Consider the following 20,492-nt stretch of genomic DNA (forward strand, 5'->3'; position numbering starts at 1 on the left):
AAGTAATTCTGTATGAAATTTTAGTTTGTACTGACTTTGCTAGTGCTTTCTCTGTAGCTCGTTGTGAAACTAGGCAAATATCTAGAGGAGTTGCTGTACCCCCGGAAGACCTCTGCCTACCCCTGGGGTGCGCGTATCCCTGGTTGAGAAGCACTGCAGTAGTCTTGGCCACTGTGTCAGCAGAGCCGGCAGGACAGTGGCAGGAGGAGACTGCTGGCCTAGTTACGCTACCTCCCCAAACAGCACCGCTAAGTGGCAAGTAGCACTCTGCTGTTGGCATAGCTGTGTCCACACCAGGGGTTTTGCCGACATAGCTATGTTGACTTTACCCAACATAGTTATGCCTAGCTGTTGACAGCAGATTTGTCTATTGTTCTGGGGGAGCCATGCTGAACACTGACGGTTTTTCTTTTCTCATTGACAGAATGCTGCTCGGAACTTCCAGGACTTTGACTGCCAGGTAAGAAGCATGGAGCCAGAAGGGATCTGTTACTGACAGCCTCTGCACAGAAAGCAGCAAATGGCCCATGTTGTAACCAATGCTGAACGCAGACATGATCCATCGTAGTTCAGATGGGCTTTTATTAGCTCAGTCTTCTGCCTTGAGCCTGTAAAGATTTCACTGAGCAAAACTGGAAAATCTCCTGGGAAGCAGCCTCCAGTCCTGGGCCTTCTCCCTCCCTCTGTTTCACTGTCTATGTTAACAAGACCATCGCCCACCCAGGTCAGCTTCCCCTGCAGTGAAGTCCCAGTGCCAAATGGTGACACAGTGAGCTCCATGACGGGAATGTCAAATTAGGGCTCAGACTGAGCTGCAAGATTCAGTGAGTTGGCAAGGAAATTCCTAATACCATCAAACTCTTCCAGGGAAGTCTAAAGTAGCAAAGGGAAATGGTGGGTGTAACAGGCGGGTCCGGGGCTCAACCCTCTGAGGGGAGGAGGGGAGCCACACCGGCCCGCTGGTCTCACAGGGGTGCTCTGTCCTGTCCCTTTAAGGCGAGGTAAATGAAGACAGAGTCAGTTGGGGCTCAGTCCTTTTGCTGTCAGGCTGAGCTATAAGCAGTACTAACGGTCTGGCAAAGGCCCAGGCCCTCTGGATCAGGGGCTGGGCGACAAACAGTATAAGGGCAGGCCTCTTGTAGCAGGCCGAGCCAGTAGCAAACAGTACAGGGGCTCAGGCCTCTTGTGGCAGGCTGAGCCAGTAGCAAACAGTACAGGGGCTCAGGCCTCTTGTGGCAGGCTGAGCCAGTAGCAAACAGTACAGGGGCTCAGGCCTCTTGTGGCAGGCTGAGCCAGTAGCAAACAGTACAGGGGCTCAGGCCTCTTGTGGCAGGCTGAGCCAGTAGCAAACAGTACAGGGGCTCAGGCCTCTTGTGGCAGGCTGAGCCAGTAGCAAACAGTACAGGGCTCAGGCCTCTTGTGGCAGGCTGAGCCAGTAGCAAACAGTACAGGGGCTCAGGCCTCTTGTGGCAGGCTGAGCCAGTAGCAAACAGTACAGGGGCTCAGGCCTCTTGTGGCAGGCTGAGCCAGTAGCAAACAGTACAGGGGCTCAGGCCTCTTGTGGCAGGCTGAGCCAGTAGCAAACAGTATAAGGGCTCAGGCCTCTTGTGGCAGGCTGAGCTAGTAGCAAACAGTATAAGGGCTCAGGCCTCTTGTGGCAGGCTGAGCCAGTAGCAAACAGTACAGGGGCTCAGGCCTCTTGTGGCAGGCTGAGCCAGTAGCAAACATAAGAAGTGCTCAGGCCTCTTGTAGCAGGCTGAGCCAGTAGCAAACAGTACAGGGGCTCAGGCCTCTTGTGGCAGGCTGAGCCAGTAGCAAACAGTATAAGGGCTCAGGCCTCTTGTGGCAGGCTGAGCCAGTAGGTAGAGGGGGACGGCTGCCACCCGTGAGTGGGGTGGCAGGGGGGACACAGGCCCACCCACTCCACTGTGTCCCGGCCCGGGGCCCTAGGCAGCGGTCGTCACCGCTGACGGTCAGTGGGGATCCTGACCGCAACACACTGACATGGGTTCAGTCTGGTCAGCAGCCTGACTGAGGTCAGCTGCCCCCGGGCCACTTCCACTATCCCCCTCTTGCCCTACCTGGTCCACGGCGTCTGGCCCCGGGAAGTCCCACTGCATGGGCTCGTCCCCGCCCGGGCTGGGAGGTAGGTCTGGTAGGCTCGTAGGAAAGTCCGGCCAAACCGGGGGCTCCTCAGGGTAACAGCACGACAGCTGGGGCGCTCCCCCGGGCTCCTCGTCGTAGGTGGCGCGGGGGAGCTCCGGCTGGTCTTCCCAGGCGCGAGGTAGGGTGCTCTCCGTCCAGTTCAGGCAGTCGCTCGGGGCTACTGTGGTTCCTTCGGTAGGAGCTCCCTCAGGCAGGTCTGCTCTCTCCGGTGGCTGAGCCCTGACTGAGCTGGGAAGCCCGGCTTTTATTCTTCCGGGTCGCCGCCTGACCCTCTGAGGGGCGGGCTCACCGTGCTGTAGCCCCGCCCCTTCCTGTGTCCGGGGCTCAACCCTCTCCGGGGAGGAGGGGAGCCACACCGGCCCGCTACATTCCCCCCCCCTCAAGCCTGGCTCCCATACCTTGGGGCCAGGTCCTTCCATCTCCTCAAGGCGGGACAGGAAGTCGGCATTCGCGTGGTCCTTGCCCGCCCGATGCCGGATGGTAAAGGCATAGGGCTGTAGGGCTAGGTACCACCGCATGATCCGGGGGTTGTTATCCTTCATCCTCATTAACCATTGGAGGGGCGCATGGTCCGTGACGAGGGTGAAGGGGGCGCCTAGGAGGAAGAATCGGAGGGCGTCACAGGCCCACTTCACCGCTAAGGCTTCCTTCTCGATCACGGAGTAGTTGCGCTCACGGGGGAATAGCTTCCGGCTGAGGTATATCACGGGATGATCCTCCCCCTCCAGGTCTTGCGACAGGACCGCCCCCACGCCGGTCTTAGACGCGTCTGTCTGTAGAATAAACGGTTTGTCGAAGTCCGGGCTGTACAGGACTGGTTCCTGGCAAAGGCGGTCCTTCAGGGTCTGGAAGGCCACCTCGCACTCGGCCGTCCAGCGCACCTGTCGGGGACTATTTTTCTTAAGGAGCTCGGTTAGGGGTGCGGCAATTGCGGCGAACTGCGGAATAAACCGCCGGTAATACCCGGCGAGCCCCAGGAACTGCCGCACTTGGCGCTTCGTCGTGGGCGTGGGACAGTCCACAAGGGCCTGTACCTTGCCCACCAGGGGTTTGATTCGTCCTCCTCCCACCGTGTAGCCCAGATAGGTGGTCTCCTGCCATGCGATCCTACATTTCTTAGGGTTGGCGGTCAACCCTGCCTCCCGCAAGGTCCGTAGGACCGCGGCGACCCGGTTGAGGTGATCTTCCCAGTGGCGGCTGTGGATCACCACATCATCCAAGTAGGCGGCCGCATACTCCTGGTGGGGCCGCAAGAGGTGGTCCATCAACCGCTGGAAGGTCGCAGGGGCCCCATGGAGGCCGAACGGCATCCGATTAAATTGATAAAGGCCTGAGGGGGTAGCAAAGGCCGTTTTTTCTTTGGACGCTTCGTCGAGGGGGATCTGCCAATACCCTTTGCTCAGGTCCAGGGTAGTGATAAATTGGGCTTCCCCCAGGCGGCCCAGGAGCTCATCCACCCTGGGCATCGGATAGGCGTCAAACCGCGAGATAGCGTTCACCCGACGGAAGTCTATGCAGAATCGGCGCGTACCGTCCGGTTTGGGGACCAACACCACCGGGCTGCGCCATTCACTGCAGGAGGGCTCGATGACCCCCAAAGCTAACATGGTTCGGACTTCTTCTTCTACCTCCTGTCGCATCCGGTACGGCAAAGGCCGGGTGGTCTCTCTGATCGTTTTCCCTGGCTCGGTCAGAATCGTGTGACAGGCCCGTGTTGTATAACCTGGGGCGGCCGTGAAGGTTTCTCGGAAGGCCTGCAGGAGACATGTAGCCTGCTTACGCTGCTCTGCCGTGAGCGAGGGGCCTATCGGGGGTTCCTCCACTCCCTTCGTCTCGGCCGTGTCCGGACCCAGCTCGGGCTCGGGCGGGTAAGGGTCGATCAGTAGGCCCTCTCGGTCACACCATGGCTTTAGCAGATTAACGTGGTAGGTCTGGAGCTTCTTCCGCCGGTCGGGTTGGTGTATTTCGTAGGTCACGCGTCCCACTTGCCGCACCACCTCATAGGGCCCCTGCCAACGGGCCAACAGCTTCGACTCGCTGGAGGGAAGGAGCAGTAGGACCCGGTCCCCAGGAGCGAATGTCCGGGCCCTGACCTCCTGGTTATAGTTCCGCTCCTGCTTCGCCTGGGCGGCTCGCAAATTCTCCCGGGCTACTCTCCCGGCCTGGGTTAGGTACTCCCGTAGTTGGTGGACGTACTGCAGGAGGCCCTGGGTTGGGGAGGCCGACTCCTCCCAGGTTTCCCGCATCAAATCTAAAAGTCCGCGGGGCCTCCGCCCGTACAACAGTTCAAAGGGGGAGAACTTAGTCGAGGCTTGCGGGACCTCCCGGATGGCCAGAAGCAGGGGTGGTAGGAACTGGTCCCAGTGCCGCAATTCCTCAGGGGGAAATTTTTTTAGCATGTCCTTAAGGGTGCGGTTAAACCGCTCTACCAACCCGTCGGTCTGTGGGTGGTACACTGACGTACGCAGCTGTTTCACCCCCAGGAGCTTGCAGACCTGTTGGAGCAGCCGGGACGTGAAGTTAGTGCCCTGGTCTGTTAGGATCTCCCTAGGCAACCCTACTCGGGAAAATATCTTCATCAATTCCCCCGCAATGGTCCGGGCGGTGATGCTCCGCAGGGGGACGGCCTCGGGGAAGCGGGAGGCGTAGTCCACCAGGACGAGGACGTACTGGAAGCCGGCCGCGCTTCGGGGAAGCGGACCTATCAGGTCCATGGCGACCCGCTCAAAGGGGGTCTCGATGACTGGCATGGGGATCAAGGGGGCCTTGGATACCCGAGGCGGTGCGGCCAGCTGGCACTCGGGACAGGAGGTACAATATTGCTTCACCTCTTGATGGATACCGGGCCAAAAAAACCGTGCCAGGATTCGGGCAAGGGTCTTTTCTTGCCCCAGATGCCCGGCAGCGGGCACATCGTGGGCCAACTGCATCACGGCCCTGCGGTGACAACGGGGTACCAGCAATTGCGTCACAGGTTCCCGGGTGCGCGGGTCTCGGTCGATGCGGTAGAGCCGATCCCGTCGCAACTCGAAATGGGGCCACTGCGTGGCCCGACGAGAGTCCACTATGAAGCCGTCGACGGCCGCAAGTTGGTCGTAGGCTCGGCTAAGTGTCGGGTCCGACCGTTGGTCGCGGCAAAAGTCCGTATCGAAGCGAGGTTCTGTGGGAGCTGGCCCCGGCGGCCCCTGACGTTCTTGGTCTTCTCCCTCACTCTCCTCATCAGTCTGCCCCGCCTCAGGCGGAGGTCCCCAGGGTTCAGCAGCCAACCCCGGCGTTGCCCGGAGGACCTCTTCAAATGAGGGCCAATCTCGCCCCAGAATCACCGGATAGGCCAGGCCGGGTGCCAGGCCGACGACCACCCGCCGGGTAATGCCTCCCACCGTTAGCTGGGTCCAGGCACTCGGGTAAGGTCGGACATCCCCATGGATGCACTGTAATTGTATCGGCGTCAGACGGGGGTCGGCCGGTGGTCCCAGAGTTTGGCGGACCAACGTCTGGCCGCACCCTGAATCGATCAGGGCCTGTGTGGTCTGGTTCTCAACCGTCACCGGGATTATCAGCTTGGGGGCCTCCGCCCGGCGGGCCCGGCCGGCCCCTACGTAAACCTGCCCGAAACTGCAATCCATCTCGGGACAGTCTCGTTGTACATGGCCTGCTTTCCCACATCTAAAGCAGGGACCGAGCTCAGGGCGTCCACTCCGGGGAAGGCTTGTTCTGGTACTTCGGGGGGGGCTCCGTCGGACCTTGGGCGCTCCCTGGGTGAAGGCCGGGGTAGTCAGCCGGGGAGCTGCTTCCCAGCGTGGAGTCGGGGTTTCCTGTCGGGGTCCCGGCCCGTGGTCTGGGCCTCGGGGGTGGGGCATGTTCGACGCCCTTTTCTCATCCCGGGGTCGTCCGGGCCCCGAGGTAGGTGGCCGGAAGGTGGGCCCTATCGAGGCTTCAGCAGCCAGGAAACCCTCCATGAGCGCGACGGCGTCCGCTAAGTTCGTCGGTCGGTGGCGGAGTACCCAGGCCCGGCCTTTGGCCGGCAGGGTGTGAACAAACTGCTCCAACACCACCTGCTCGGTGACCTCCTCTGCCGTCCTGACGTCTGGCTGCAGCCACCTACGGCAGGCCTCCTTCAGGGTCTGGGCCACCATCCGGGGACGGGCTCCCGCCGGGTAGGTATGTCGCCTGAACCGCTGCCTAAACGTCTCCGGGCTAATGTCCAAAGCGTCTAGGACTGCAGCCTTCACGCGGTCGTAGTCGCGGGCTTCTTCGGTCGCCAGCCCCCGGTAGGCTGCTTGGGCCGTCCCGGTCAAATAGGGGGCCAGCAAGGTGGCCCACTGGTCTCTTGCCCATCCCGCCACGAGGGCCACCCGCTCAAAAGTGACCAAGAAGGCCTCCGGGTCGTCCTCTGGGCCCATCTTGGTCAGACGCAGGGGGGTCGCCAGACGCGGACCCCCCCCCGTGCCCTCCTCCTCGGGCCATTCAGCGGGGCGGGGGGCGGGCCCGAGGAGGTGCTGCAGCTGGGTCCCAAGCTCCAGCACCAGCTGCTGTTGCTGCTCTAGCTGAGCTACCTGTTGCTGTTGCTGCTGCTGCAGCTGGGCCGCGTCTCGCTGCCGCTGCTGTTCCAGCTGGGCGGCATGCTGCTGCTGCTGCTGCTGGAGCTGAGCTGCCTGTTGCCGCTCCTGGCTTTCCACCAGCAGCTGGAACAGCCGGTCAGTCTCCATCTTCCTGGCTAAGAGGGGCGGTCCGCCGCCCTCTCACCGGCCCCTTCTCACAGGGGCAAGGGATGTAAAGGTCCTTGGTCAGGTGCCACTTGTAACAGGCGGGTCCGGGGCTCAACCCTCTGAGGGGAGGAGGGGAGCCACACCGGCCCGCTGGTCTCACAGGGGTGCTCTGTCCTGTCCCTTTAAGGCGAGGTAAATGAAGACAGAGTCAGTTGGGGCTCAGTCCTTTTGCTGTCAGGCTGAGCTATAAGCAGTACTAACGGTCTGGCAAAGGCCCAGGCCCTCTGGATCAGGGGCTGGGCGACAAACAGTATAAGGGCAGGCCTCTTGTGGCAGGCTGCCAGTAGCAAACAGTACAGGGGCTCAGGCCTCTTGTGGCAGGCTGAGCCAGTAGCAAACAGTATAAGGGCTCAGGCCTCTTGTGGCAGGCTGAGCCAGTAGCAAACAGTACAGGGGCTCAGGCCTCTTGTGGCAGGCTGAGCCAGTAGCAAACAGTATAAGGGCTCAGGCCTCTTGTGGCAGGCTGAGCCAGTAGCAAACAGTACAGGGGCTCAGGCCTCTTGTGGCAGGCTGAGCCAGTAGCAAACAGTATAAGGGCTCAGGCTTCTTGTGGCAGGCTGAGCCAGTAGGTAGAGGGGGACTGCTGCCACCCGTGAGTGGGGTGGCAGGGGGGACACAGGCCCACCCACTCCACTGTGTCCCGGCCCGGGGCCCTAGGCAGCGGTCGTCACCGCTGACGGTCAGTGGGGATCCTGACCGCAACACACTGACATGGGTTCAGTCTGGTCAGCAGCCTGACTGAGGTCAGCTGCCCCCGGGCCACTTCCACTATCCCCCTCTTGCCCTACCTGGTCCACGGCGTCTGGCCCCAGGAAGTCCCACTGCATGGGCTCGTCCCCGCCCGGGCTGGGAGGTAGGTCTGGTAGGCTCGTAGGAAAGTCCGGCCAAACCGGGGGCTCCTCAGGGTAACAGCACGACAGCTGGGGCGCTCCCCCAGGCTCCTCGTCGTAGGTGGCGCGGGGGAGCTCCGGCTGGTCTTCCCAGGCGCGAGGTAGGGTGCTCTCCGTCCAGTTCAGGCAGTCGCTCGGGGCTACTGTGGTTCCTTCGGTAGGAGCTCCCTCAGGCAGGTCTGCTCTCTCCGGTGGCTGAGCCCTGACTGAGCTGGGAAGCCCGGCTTTTATTCTTCCGGGTCGCCGCCTGACCCTCTGAGGGGCGGGCTCACCGTGCTGTAGCCCCGCCCCTTCCTGTGTCCGGGGCTCAACCCTCTCCGGGGAGGAGGGGAGCCACACCGGCCCGCTACAGTGGGACAGCTGGGTTTGTTCTCGGTGTGTTCCACCTATGCACCGCATCAGTCAGGCAGTGCCTGCTCTTTCCTGCATCTCTGCCCTCCGCTCATGAGCTCTACCATTTGGCAATGTATACTTATCAAAGGGCATGGATGTGTAGCTTTGGGAGGAGGAACGGGGGGAGTAATTCCTGTTGTCCTGCAAAGTGGCAGTCTCAGCAAATAAGCAGTGTCATTTTATTGGTAAAACAGAGGCCTGGGAGTGGAGCTGGAAGCTGTCACTAGACATGGCTAGTTGCTTGTATTCTGGACATGCTCCTCTGGCGCACTGTACCATGTTTGCTGTTGTAGCAACACCCAGTGCTGGACAGATTTGTCTCCTGTAAGTTCGTTACTTGCAACATGTTAAACTCATGCAGCTCTGCTGCATGTGCCACCAAATTGGTCTGAAGACGCAGATCTCACCCTGCACATTGGCTGGCAAGGGGGGCAGGGGGCACAATGGCTTGTTCTTGCTGTAGTTCAGTTGGTTCAGCACTCTGAAGATGTGAAGTGCTAAGTAGCATTGGAATCAGTTGACCTAGAGATGGGCAGATTGCCTGACTCCCATTCATGGTAAAGCTGTAGTAATTCCTCCTGATACGCTTCATCCTGACAGACTAGTGCAGAAGACAACCGTGGTCTCTGCCTTGTTGCTACAGAATGATCCCTATAGAGGAACAATTAAACCGCATGGCTTCCCTGTATTGCAGTTGGGCTGATTCTTCATTGGGCAGCACATGGCATTGGTGTTATCTGGCAGGCTTGTCGGGGGCAGGCCCAAGCTGCTCTGCCAAGTGACACCCCATCCTGCACCCACTCAAAACAGACTGGAGCAACACATGGAACCGTGCGTGGCCGGTGGCTTCTCTTCCTCCCCTGCTGTGAGGACTCTGCTGCTGCTACTCTAGCATTCTGCTTGTGAAGGGCAGGGCCAGCGCTCATTGCTGTGATGTGCTAGCAAAGTAGCTGCAGAAGTGGGCTCTCAAGGGCTGTCTGACTCCACTCTATATAAAACTCAGCTCTTTAGAGGAGCTTCTGGGAATGTTTCCTCTGGCTGACTGAAAAGGCAGAGCCATAAATGCAGCAACGATCAGGCTGTTTGTCTCACAGTGTCTTTGGGGAGCCCCCTATCAAAAGATACAAAGTACTGGTTTGTGAGCAGGCAGGATGCGACAATCCAGGGCAGCTGGGCTCCAACTCTGCCTGCTGGGCCTAGTTATCCCAGCTGCAAGTGGATTTTAAAATTGCCATTGTTCTGAAGTCCTCAGAGCATTAATCAAACCCTGATACAGCCACAGTGTCCAGAGGGGCAGGGGAAGACGGCAGCAGTGATTCTGGATCACTAATGCAAGGAAAACAGGTTCCCTCACCATCCTGTTTGTGTGCAGGAAAGGGCGAGGGGAGCTCAGGTGCCAGGCTTGGTTGCACTGGGGAGAGGCACACAGGTTTGTAAGGCTTGGTCCTAGGAGGGGAGCAATGGTGCTGTGCATGGGACCTGGGGTCTGTACGTGTGTGAGCAGCACAGATGCAGTGTGCTTGGGTCAGGAGGTGATCATGGAGCACAGGCCCTACCTGCTGGGGCCTGTGTGTGGTGAGTAAGGGGAGCACAGGGCCAGTGTGCTTGGGGCCTGGGGATGGGAGAGGGCAGTATTAACCATTCCCTGGGCATCTTCTGAATCTCCAAAGCAGCCTAGGCTTTGCCTGTTCAGAGCTGGCTCCCTCTCTCTCCCTGCTGGCAGCTGTCCAAGCTTGGCAGAAGGTGCTGGTCCAGGAGGGGGGCAGGAAAGCCCCCATGATATAAAAGGCCTCGCTTCTCTTCAGCCCCCCTTTCCCATCAAGCTGCACCATCTCCCACACGCTCTCCCCAAGGCACACCCCAGTCTGTAGAGACTGACTAGACGTGTTTGGAACACAGGGAAACCTTATCCCATGGAAAGGGGGTGGGCAGCCAGCGAAGCCATATGTGGACGAGCTCCATGCGGTCCTGTTCTGCCCTCACTTGTTTCAACCCCAGGCCCTCTCGAAGTGGCAGAGTAGCTGAGGCCTGCATTCACCCCACACTGCTGAATTGTGGCAGAGTTGCCAAGCAGCCCCGTAGCCAGCAGACGGCAGTGAAGTGAGCGCCGGCAGAGGAATGCCTGATCTTGGTGGGTTGGATCAGTGGAGGACCAGTGTCCATGGCAACAACTGAGCAGGAAACAGGATGTTTCTTGCAGGAGCTCTCAATTCATTGTAGTGTCTTTTTAGCATCCAGTTACAGCTGCTTTTGTGATTCAGTGCTGCCACCGTTGCTTCCTCCTCCTCCTCCTGCCAAGTGCCGCTGCGGGGCACGGCTGTCTGCCTCAGCCATCCGCATGCCAGGGAATGCTGGATCAGACCTAAGCAGTGGCTTTAGGTTCCTACCACTGCTGGAACTTAATATTTGTTACATCAGCTCAGACTTGAGGCTGGTCTAATCGGGTCTCCTGTCTGTGACAGTGGTCTGTACAAGGAGCACGAAATCTACACCCATAAGCCAGTTGTGCAGTGCTGGAGGGAGAGGGGAAGGGCTGCGCTCTTTCTTGGCTTGGGAGGGGGTCTGAGATTTTTACAAAGGGGGTACAAAAGGATGCCACCTGGTGACAGGGCTGTGACATAATAGTATTCTCTTCCACAATATCCTCCCCAAGCCCCTCTTTGTAAGTATCCCTGTGAACAAGGCCTGTAGCACAACTCTGCCGAAGAACTACTTGCCAAGAGCAGCCCTGCAGTGTCGGGTTTGATTACGTGTGTATTTCACTGGCCTCTTTCTCAGCAGGCTGGGAACTGAAATGGACGAAAATGTTGTTCTCTGATTGTGAGGAACTGATGCATCAAACGCATCACTTGGGGTTAGTGGCAGAGTCCAGACACTGCCGGAGGGTAGCTTTGCCTCTGTTTGGAGAGCAGAGGTCTCTTTCTGGGATTGGGAGGACAATTGTTATTCCTGTTTGATTTGTATTTCATTTGTGACCAGGGTTCACGTTTTTCAGCAGTCACTATTAACAGTGACTAGCCCTGATTCCAGCTTTCCTGTCCAGTTTAACTCACCCCTTTTAGGCTTGGCAGGATGTTTCTGAAGCCATTACTTCATGAATTAACTTGGGAGTTTAAGTTCGTATTAAGCAGTATGTCGTTTGCCTTGTTCTTTCTGAAGTGGCGGTGGCAGCATTGCCCCTGTTGTGTTCAGAACTGTGATCTGGCCCAGGCACTTTTTTGAGTTCAGACCTGGGAGCTAGAGCAGCATGTCCACTTCATTCTTAATACACCAGCTACTGTAATTCCCCCAGTGATGAATTAACAAGCCCTAAAACTAGGGCATTCTAGACCATAGACAGACTACTTTAAGGAGTAGAGGACCACAAAGTTCACTAAAATCCTTTGGTGGGTCATGCTGGTTTTTTAGAGTCTGCATAACTCCAGTGTTGTTGTGTACACATGGAATTGTTCTTTTGAACAGAGCAGCATGGAGAAGCTTTCCACTTGTCTTTTTGCATCCCAGCTGACCAGTGGACAAAACCCTCATGTAGCCACCACTAAACAGAACTAGCCACAGACAAACTAATGGCTGAGAAATACGGGCACCAGTATTTCCATTAATGCACACCTCAGATAGTCTGATACACGTTCCCTTCTTTCTGACTTACGCTGATATCCCTCTTTACCATCACCAGGAAACTGTCCCTGGCTTTAGGTGCTTTGTCCCCAGCTTTGGGCTTAGTTCACATCCACGGGCACAACACACATCTAAACCTTTACTAGCTAGAAGTAAGAACTGAAGGAAAATTAGATTCCCCCTCTTTCTTCTTGGCAGGGAGCCAAAAAAGCTTTCCTGCTTCCAGATGTGTGATCTGAGTGAATTGGAACCTGTCTAACCAAACTTGCTCCGTAGCTAGGGTACCTAGCCATGCTGGGCTTAGAGCCCACTCTGACAGGATTGTAGCAAATTCCTGAGCAAAGATATGAGAAATCGTGTAACAGGAGATCTGCAGGGTGGCTGCCTGATATTAGCGCATGTGTTCACCAAGCGCTACTGACTCTCTCTTCAGATATGCACCTTTGGGCAGATATGAAATGAAGCAAGTAGAGAGGGTTTTTTCTGTCCTACTCTCCTTGTCCTGGGTTTTTCACTGTAGTGAGTTCCTTTGGGATGGCTAGTCTGGAGCCAGAGAAATGAACTTAGCAAGTAAAATCTTTCCTCCTGTGGCCCCAGACAGCAACTCCTCAGGCTCTCCCAGGAGCGGAATAATGTAGTATTTTTGGTCAGTGCTTCCTGTTCATAAGGAATGCCTGGCTTCATTTGTCTTACCAATTGGTCTGTGCAAGGTCAGAATGAAATCTGGGGCTCACAAAGGATGGGTGCAAGTCTAGAGCTGCTAAAAGGTCTAGTCCCTGATGGGCTCAGCTGTTACCTAGACCCACAGAAATGACATTAGCGGGTAAATTCTCATGTACCCAGTTACAGTGATGCAAAGGAACAGGGTCCCAGACTAGATGGCCCAGTGATCCTGCATGGTAGTGACTGTACCTATGGAAACAGCACGACCTTAAACAGAATGGTCCAGTCCACAGGAATGGGGGGGCAGGACACTCTGCCCAAAATATCCCATGCTTTCACCTTATAGACTCTATAAGACCACCTATATAGACCACCACCATAAGATTTATCCTTCTGTTTGGCTCTTGGAAAAACATTTTCATTTAGTGCAGACAGCAGCCTGCATTAAATGAAAATGTTCTTGTTTAACTGAACACCTACAATTATTGCCATGTCCCCTCCATGTCTGACACGTTCATCTTTATCCAGCTCATATGTTTGCATGCAGTAGATCACGGGTTCCCAAACTGTGGTACAGGCAGTCCTCAACTTTATTACGTTCGACTTACGACGAATGGCACTTAACGACTTATGACAATTGGTTTCGACTTTACGACACTTGGTCCTGCAATGGAGTGTATTGTGATTCTGAGTTACAACGTTTCAACTTACGATGCAATTTTCAGGAACCAATTGTGTTGTAAGTCTGAGAACTGCCTGCACATGAGTTTCATGTTCTATCAATTCACTTCATGATAATTTATAAAGAAGGCAGCATGTGAATTAATAAAATTTGGAACTATTGCAGTAGATGCTTCTTACATAGTTAAATGAGATTGATTGCTGTGCCTCTCCTGTCCCTGTGTACTCTGCTAACCAGCCACTTTAAAAGGGCAACTTTTCCTTCATGTTTAACAAAATACAAAGGGGTAGGGGGAGGGGAATCCTTCCAAGCCTTCCTGAATCTCAACAAAATCAAAAAGAGACATGTCCAATTTTTAAAAACCCCGTAGGGCTCATCTATAAACTCTTTCCAGTTTGCTGTCTGGCTCTCTGTGCTTTGCTCATGCAGCGAGTTGCCCAACTTGCCATGAATTGTAAGTGAAACTGCTTCAGGCTCTACCTTCCTGAAAGACAAGTAGATAGAAGGGGACCCACATTTTTCCCAGCTGCGGGAACGCACAGGCAGATACCAGGAGTACAAGGGCAAGTTCAGTCTGAAGTTATTGACCTAAAACCCCACTATACATTTTGAGTCAACTTTCAGACTAGAACTGCACTTTGGAGAATTCCTTATCCAACACAAGCCATGAATTGTTATGGAGTCACTGACTTGCCCATGAAACTGGTCAGTTTTGTTTTTTTCACAGTCCTATCCCTCTGGCTGTATCTTTGCCCGATTGTTCACCCTCTCCCTCTGTTTCTGCCGAGTTATATGGTACGTCCCTATTTTTCTCCCACAACATACATCTTCATGGATTTCCAGTACTGTCACAACTGCACTTGTCTTGGTACTGAGCTTTGAATCACAGTTTTCATAGACTCTGGGGTCTTGTCTGCATGCAGAATGGCACAGGTTGAATTTATGGTATGATTTTTAAATTGATTTAGTTAAACTGGTGCAAAAGGGTGAATGAGCAGAGATATTGGTTTAAACCAGGCTTCTTTGCTTTAGCTTAATTCCATAAGGAATAGGTTTAAATGAAATCTAAATAAGTCTGGTTTAAGTGGAAATAAGTGTGTTCCCACAGGCCACTGTTTTAACTAAATAGGTGCAAATTGGTGCACAGATAAGGCCTTTGCTAGAAGTGAGTTTTCCTCACTCTTCTACTCTGAAACTGCCTTAGACTGAGCTGGGCTAATATTAAGAACATCCTTCTTCAGCAGGATGGTTTCAGAGAACACAATCTTACATGATCTGTCTTGTCGGAACATTAACCCTTTGGTGTTCAGAGTCTTGCCTTTCCCAGACAGCAAGCATGAGGAGACATGGACTGAGTAGAGCAGAGGTCAGGTGCATATCTCATGCTTCAGGCCATAAGCTGATTTGCCTGCAGGGTCAGAAGTCATTTTCCTCATGTCTGAGCCTTTCACAATTGACTGGGGCCACTGTGGACTTCTCTCTTGGTAGAATATTACACTGGCTTGCACCACGTTCTGATCTAGTATGACAAATCCAGAACTTGTTCCAGGTGAATGCTCGAGTTTCAAGGTGCTCCGCGTTAGGTTGTCAGCTGTTCATGTTTTGGGATAAATGTTTAGCTGCTAAGAAGATAAATTAATTGAGTCCCAGCTCCTATTTTCTGTCTTGCTTGGAATGTCCTTGGTGTAGAGGGAGATGTTCCTCTGAACAGCATGGTACACAGAGCACATTTTATACATGCTGCTCTCACTAAAGCTTCAGCATTCATTACTGTCCCCAGGAACATCTTTGTTCGTATTTGCCATGCATTCTGGCTGCTATGAGACTAAGTGCACTTCCCCTTTTGTAATCTGTTACTCGCTTCCCAGGCGGTTGGAGTATTTATTTTCACTTATGAATAAAAGTAGGTTTGTCCTAACTGGTCTGAAATAGATCTATGCTAATCCAAATTGCAATCCCCTCCTCTTGCTCCAGAGATTTGTTTCTCTGGGTCGGAGTGGTGTGGAGGGGCTCCGAGCCTGTCTGCCTGCATTGCAGCTGACCAATGGAGGACATCGTGCTCCTTCTCTGATACCCATTTAGCCACCACTAAACACAACTAGATGCTGATAAACAATGGTCAGTGTGCCACGGTGCCATTACTCCATTTAAAATAACCCCTGAATAATCTGCTAACCATTTGACATGAGAATAAACAGTAGGTTTGGCACACGGCTTACAGGCCTATGTAAATTTCTTCCTTTTTCATTAGTAGCAGTAATCTAGTTCATTCTCTGAAATAAAATGTATTAACCTAGAATCTCAGACCCCCATCACACTCCAGCTTTGTGAGCTCTAATGAAATGCTGGGCTGAGCTTATCCCCCCTTAGTAAGCAGATGGCAGATTAAATGGTCTTGTTGAGGGCTGGCTGGCTGGCTGATGGGCAGATGGTGTTGGTGACCTGCAGTTAGTGGAACTGAGTTTGTGTCTTTATGGTGCCAGCGCACCCTTTGTGTTTGTTTTGAGAGGCGAATGCCCTGTTGACATAAAATTCTCCGCCTTTTCCTGACACTCCTGACATTTGAAATGTACATTGTCGTTTTAAAAAAATCCACTCTAGGGCTGTGACCTCTGCCTGACACACAACAGCATTTAATCCAGTCTGTCTCTGGTACAGCTCCCTTGCCCCCCACAGAGAGAGAAAAGGGGGTGCTGATGTCGGCATGCAACTTATGAAAGGTGAGCTGAGACCTGGAACTGCTTTCTTGACCATGCTGCCTGGCTGAAATGGTTCACGAGGGTTGGAAAGCCAGAATTCTGCAATGCCCAAAATAACAAGCAGCATTGTAAAGCCAGGAAATTCAGAGTCCAGGTTAACCTGAAAAGAAATCCAGACATGATAAGGTCATGAGGGGAAAAAATGAAAAACTGTCTTTAAAAATCAGTTTACTTTGAAATGACAAATCCTGTTATGTATTAATCGTAGTTGTATGATTATTTCATGATGTCACTACAGGACAGAGTTAAAGTTGTGTGGGTGCTTTCATTGCATTTCCACACCTTCACATGTTTGGATTTATTTTATGTTTGCATTTAACTCTGTATTTCCCGAGTTTATAATGGTTGCGCTGGGGATAATTACAGTAATTATAGTTCTTCCCTAAATCATTGATATGTGCCCTCCACCTTAACTCTGTCTTAATGTAGCTTTTAGGGCTGTCAAGCGATTAAAAAAATTAATCATGCAATTAATCACGCTGTTAATGATAGGATACCATTTATTTAAATATTTTTGGATGTTTTCTACATTTTCAAATATATTTATTTCAGTTACAACACAGAATACAAAGTGTACAGTGCTCACTTTATATTTATTTTATTACAAATATTTGCACTGTAAAAAACAAAAGAAATAGTATTTTTCAATTCACCTAATACAAGCACTGTAGTGCAATCTCTCTATCATGAAAGTTGAACTTACAAATGTAGAATGTACAAATGTAGAATTATGTACCAAAAAACCTGCATTCAAAAATAAAACAATGTAAAACTTCAGAGCCTACAAGTCCACTCAGTCCTACTTGTTCAGCCAGTCGCTCAGACAAACAAGTCTGTTTACATTTGCAGGAGATAATGCTGCCTGCTTCTTGTTTACAATGTCACCTGAAAGTGAGAACAGGCATTTGCATGGCACTGTTGTAGCTGATGTCGCAAGATATTTATGTGCCAGGTGCGCTAAAGATTCATACGTCCCTTCATGCTTCAACCACCATTCCAGCGCACATGCGTCCATGCTGATGACAGGTTCTGCTCGATAACTCTTTAAAGCAGTGCAGACCAACGCATGTTCATTTTCATCATCTGAGTCAGATGCCAGCAGCAAAAGGTTCTGTAGTTTCCACATCAGAGTGTTGCTCTTTTAAGACTTCTGAAAGCATGCTCCACACCTGGCCCCTCTCAGATTTTGGAAGGCACTTCAGAGTCTTAAACCTTGAGTCAAGTGCTGTAGCTATCTTTAGAAATCTCACATTGGTACCTTCTTTGCGTTTTGTCAAATCTGCAGTGAAAGTGTTCTTAAAACGAACAATGTGTGCTGGGTCATCATCTGAGACTGCTAAAAGATAAAATATATGGCAGAATGCCGGTAAAACAGAGCAGGAGACATACAATTTTCCCCCAAGGAGTTCAGTCACAAATGTAATTAACGCATTATTTTTTTAACAAGCGTCATCAGCATGGAAGCATGTCCTCTGGAATGGTGGCCAAAGCGCGAAGAGGCATATGAATCTTTAGCGCATCTGGCACATAAATATCTTGTGACACTAGCTACAACAGTGCCACATGAACACTTGTTCTCACTTTCAGGTGACATTGTAATTAAGAAGTGGGTAGCATTATCTCCCATAAATGTAAAGAAACTTGTTTCTCTTAGCGATTGGCTGAACAATAGGTAGAACTGAGTGGACTTGAAAGCACTAAAGTTTTACACTGTTTTGTTTTTGAGTGCAGTTATGTAACAAAAAAAAATCCACATCTGTAAGTTGCACTTTCATGATAAAGATATAGCACTACGGTACTTGTATGAGGTGAATCGAAAAATACTATTTCTTTTGTTTATAATTTTTACAGTGCAAATATTTGTAATAAAAAATAATATAATGTTAGCACTGTACACTTTGTATTCTGTCAAGTATCAGAGGGGTAGCCGTGTTAGTCTGGATCTGTAAAAGCAGCAGAGAGTCCTGTGGCACCTTATAGACTAACAGATATATTGGAGCATGAGCTTTCATGGGTGATTACCCACTTTGTATTCTGTGTTGTAATAGTAGTTTCAATAATATTTGAAAATGTAGAAAAACATCCAAAAATATTTAATAAATTTCAATTGGTATTCTATTGTTTAACAGTGTGATTAAAACTGCGATTTAATCGCGGTAATTTTTTAAAATTGTGATTATTTTTTTTGAGTTAATTGAATGAGTTAACAGGGATTAATCGACAGCCCTAGTAGCTTTTTCTCTGGAAATTCCAATTATTGCTTATATTGATCTGTCTTTCTAAGGTACTTGTCTGGCCCCTGTTTCTGTAGTATCTGAGCCCCTCACAATCCTCACAACACCCTGTGGGGTGGGGCTATTGTCCCCCTTGTACAGCTGGGAACTGAGACACAGAGACACTATGGTCTTGGCTAACACAAAAGTTGTACCACTTGAGCTACCCCGGTATAGCTATATCAGTACAAACCTCCTTGTGTGGACCCAGTTATACTGTATAAAGGTGTTTATACTGAGCTTATTCCAGTGAATGTGGGGGAATAGGGTATACTGGTATAAAAGTATCCATACTAGGAGGTTGTACTGATTTAACTAGTTCTGTAATAAATCACAAATCTAACTGACCTAGTTAAATGGTACAAAAAACTGTGTGTAAACCAGGCCTTAGTGACCTGCCTGAGTCTGTGGTAGGGCAGAGAATTGGCCCTAATCATTGGACCATCATTATAGTATATTGCTTCATCAGAGAGGAGAGAAGCTCAGTGTCGTGTTTGCATGGGCCTTGAGAAGCATAAAATACTGAACCGTAATCAGGTGGGGTGATACCGAGTGAGGAGTTATACACAAGTGGAGAAGTGGCTGGATCCCTGAAGCTTCATTTCCTCACTCTTGAATATTGAATCTTTTGGAAAGTGTCAGATTTTTGTAAATAAAATGACATTTTTAGAGAGTTAGCAAGACTCCATAAAAACCCACTTACAAGTTACATTTTAGGACATGTGAATGTAATTCTTCCATGAAGCCTACTCAAAGAAATAGGAGCCCGAGCATTCACAACAGCTTTCTAACCTTTGACAACGGCATGCTCCACTGGCTTCTCTTTTGAAGAGATTGGTTGGACAGGGATGTTAAATGTAAGTTCTCAAGACCAGTATAACAAGTTGGTGTCTGGAGCTCCTGTGCTGCTGTCTGTCACAAGGAGAATACAGGACCCTGGGCTGGGAAGGGATTCTGTGCAGTTCCTGCCTGCAGAAAATTGATAGTGCCATGCCATTAACAAAGGTTGATCTGTCTTCATCTGTTATGCAACATCCACTAACAGTGCTTCAGAGTAGCTAATGAGCAATCTCGATACTTGCTATTACCATATGCAGCTGGACTCTGATCTAGTGTAAAGGGGCATTGTCAAGGTCAGGAGGCACAAAGTATGACTGTGCTGTTCTCGTCGGTTTTCAGAGTTCATGTACTTGCTATTTTAACACACACATACGGATGTTATGTTTTTAAAGCTGGATGATGCCTTAGCCGTGTCCTTGGCTTTCACATCTTTCATCGTGGTGCTGCTGGCACATGCTGTGCTTCAGCTTAGGAGGGAGCCCTTCTGAATCCATCATTTGTGTGCAATATAGCTCAACAGTAAACTATTGGGACTTGTGGGGAAGGAGGATGATTGAGGGGAGTGGAACTGCTCAGGCAAATGTCACTCCTCTGCGGTCTGGAAGTGTACTTGCGAAGCACATGGGCCCTTCATAAATTAGCCCCCTCTTGTGATGAGAGTCTCAGACCAGGTCTACACTATAAACTTACACGGTATAACTAGATCACTCGGGGGTGCCCCTGAACAATGGGTTATACCGACCTAGCCCCCGGTGTAGACAGTACTATGTCGACAGGAGGGCTTCTCCTGTCAACATAGCTACCGCCTCTCATGGAGGTGAAGTAACTGCTCCAATGGGAGAGCTTCTCCCATTGGCATTGTAGTATCTTCACTGAAGCGCTACAGAAGCACAGCTGCATGGGTGTAGTTGGGCGACTGCAGTGCTTAAGGGTACAGCTGCCCTCACACTTCCCAGAATTCTTCCCCTCAGAGAGGAAGGAAAGACATGGCGTGAGTAACCTTGGGGGAGGAGGAAGTTTAATAGCTGAGCAGTGGATGGCGAACTGCATTACAGCATTTTCCTGGTTCCAACAGTCACCTGGAGAATTTCCTTTGTGGTGTTCAGAGTGAGAGGAAAGGAACTCGAACTTCTTGCTAACTAGAGCTTGTGCTGTCTTGCTTTGCTGTTCCAGCAGTGTTTCGAATCTATACTGGTCATACAGCCAGCCAAGAGCTCTCGTGGTCTGCCGAACAATACACTGTTCGGACTTTCTTCTGGGGGGGGGTCACACTCAGAGGCTTGCTGTGTGAAAGGGGTCACCAATACAAAAAGTTTGAAAACCACTGCTCTAACAAAACACATAACCTACAGTGACTCTTTGTGGGTCAGCATAGTAACCTCTACTGAGTCACCAATTCTGCTAATTTCAACAAACTATTTATTATCTCAAAATATTTC

General features: G+C 51.6%; 1 protein-coding gene across 4 annotated transcripts in view; it reads left to right on the forward strand.

Moving 5' to 3' along the window:
• Positions 1-20,492, forward strand: part of NDRG3 (NDRG family member 3) — a 138,862-nt gene that overhangs the window by 80,633 nt on the left and 37,737 nt on the right. For all 4 annotated transcript variants that reach the window (XM_044985207.1, XM_044985205.1, XM_044985206.1 and 1 more), the window contains one exon: positions 425-460. In XM_044985207.1, the coding sequence (XP_044841142.1) occupies positions 425-460 (36 nt within the window). The remainder of the gene's footprint in view (positions 1-424; positions 461-20,492) is intronic.

Source organism: Mauremys mutica, chromosome 13 (assembly GCF_020497125.1).
Source record: "Mauremys mutica isolate MM-2020 ecotype Southern chromosome 13, ASM2049712v1, whole genome shotgun sequence".
Lineage (NCBI taxonomy): Eukaryota > Metazoa > Chordata > Testudines > Geoemydidae > Mauremys > Mauremys mutica.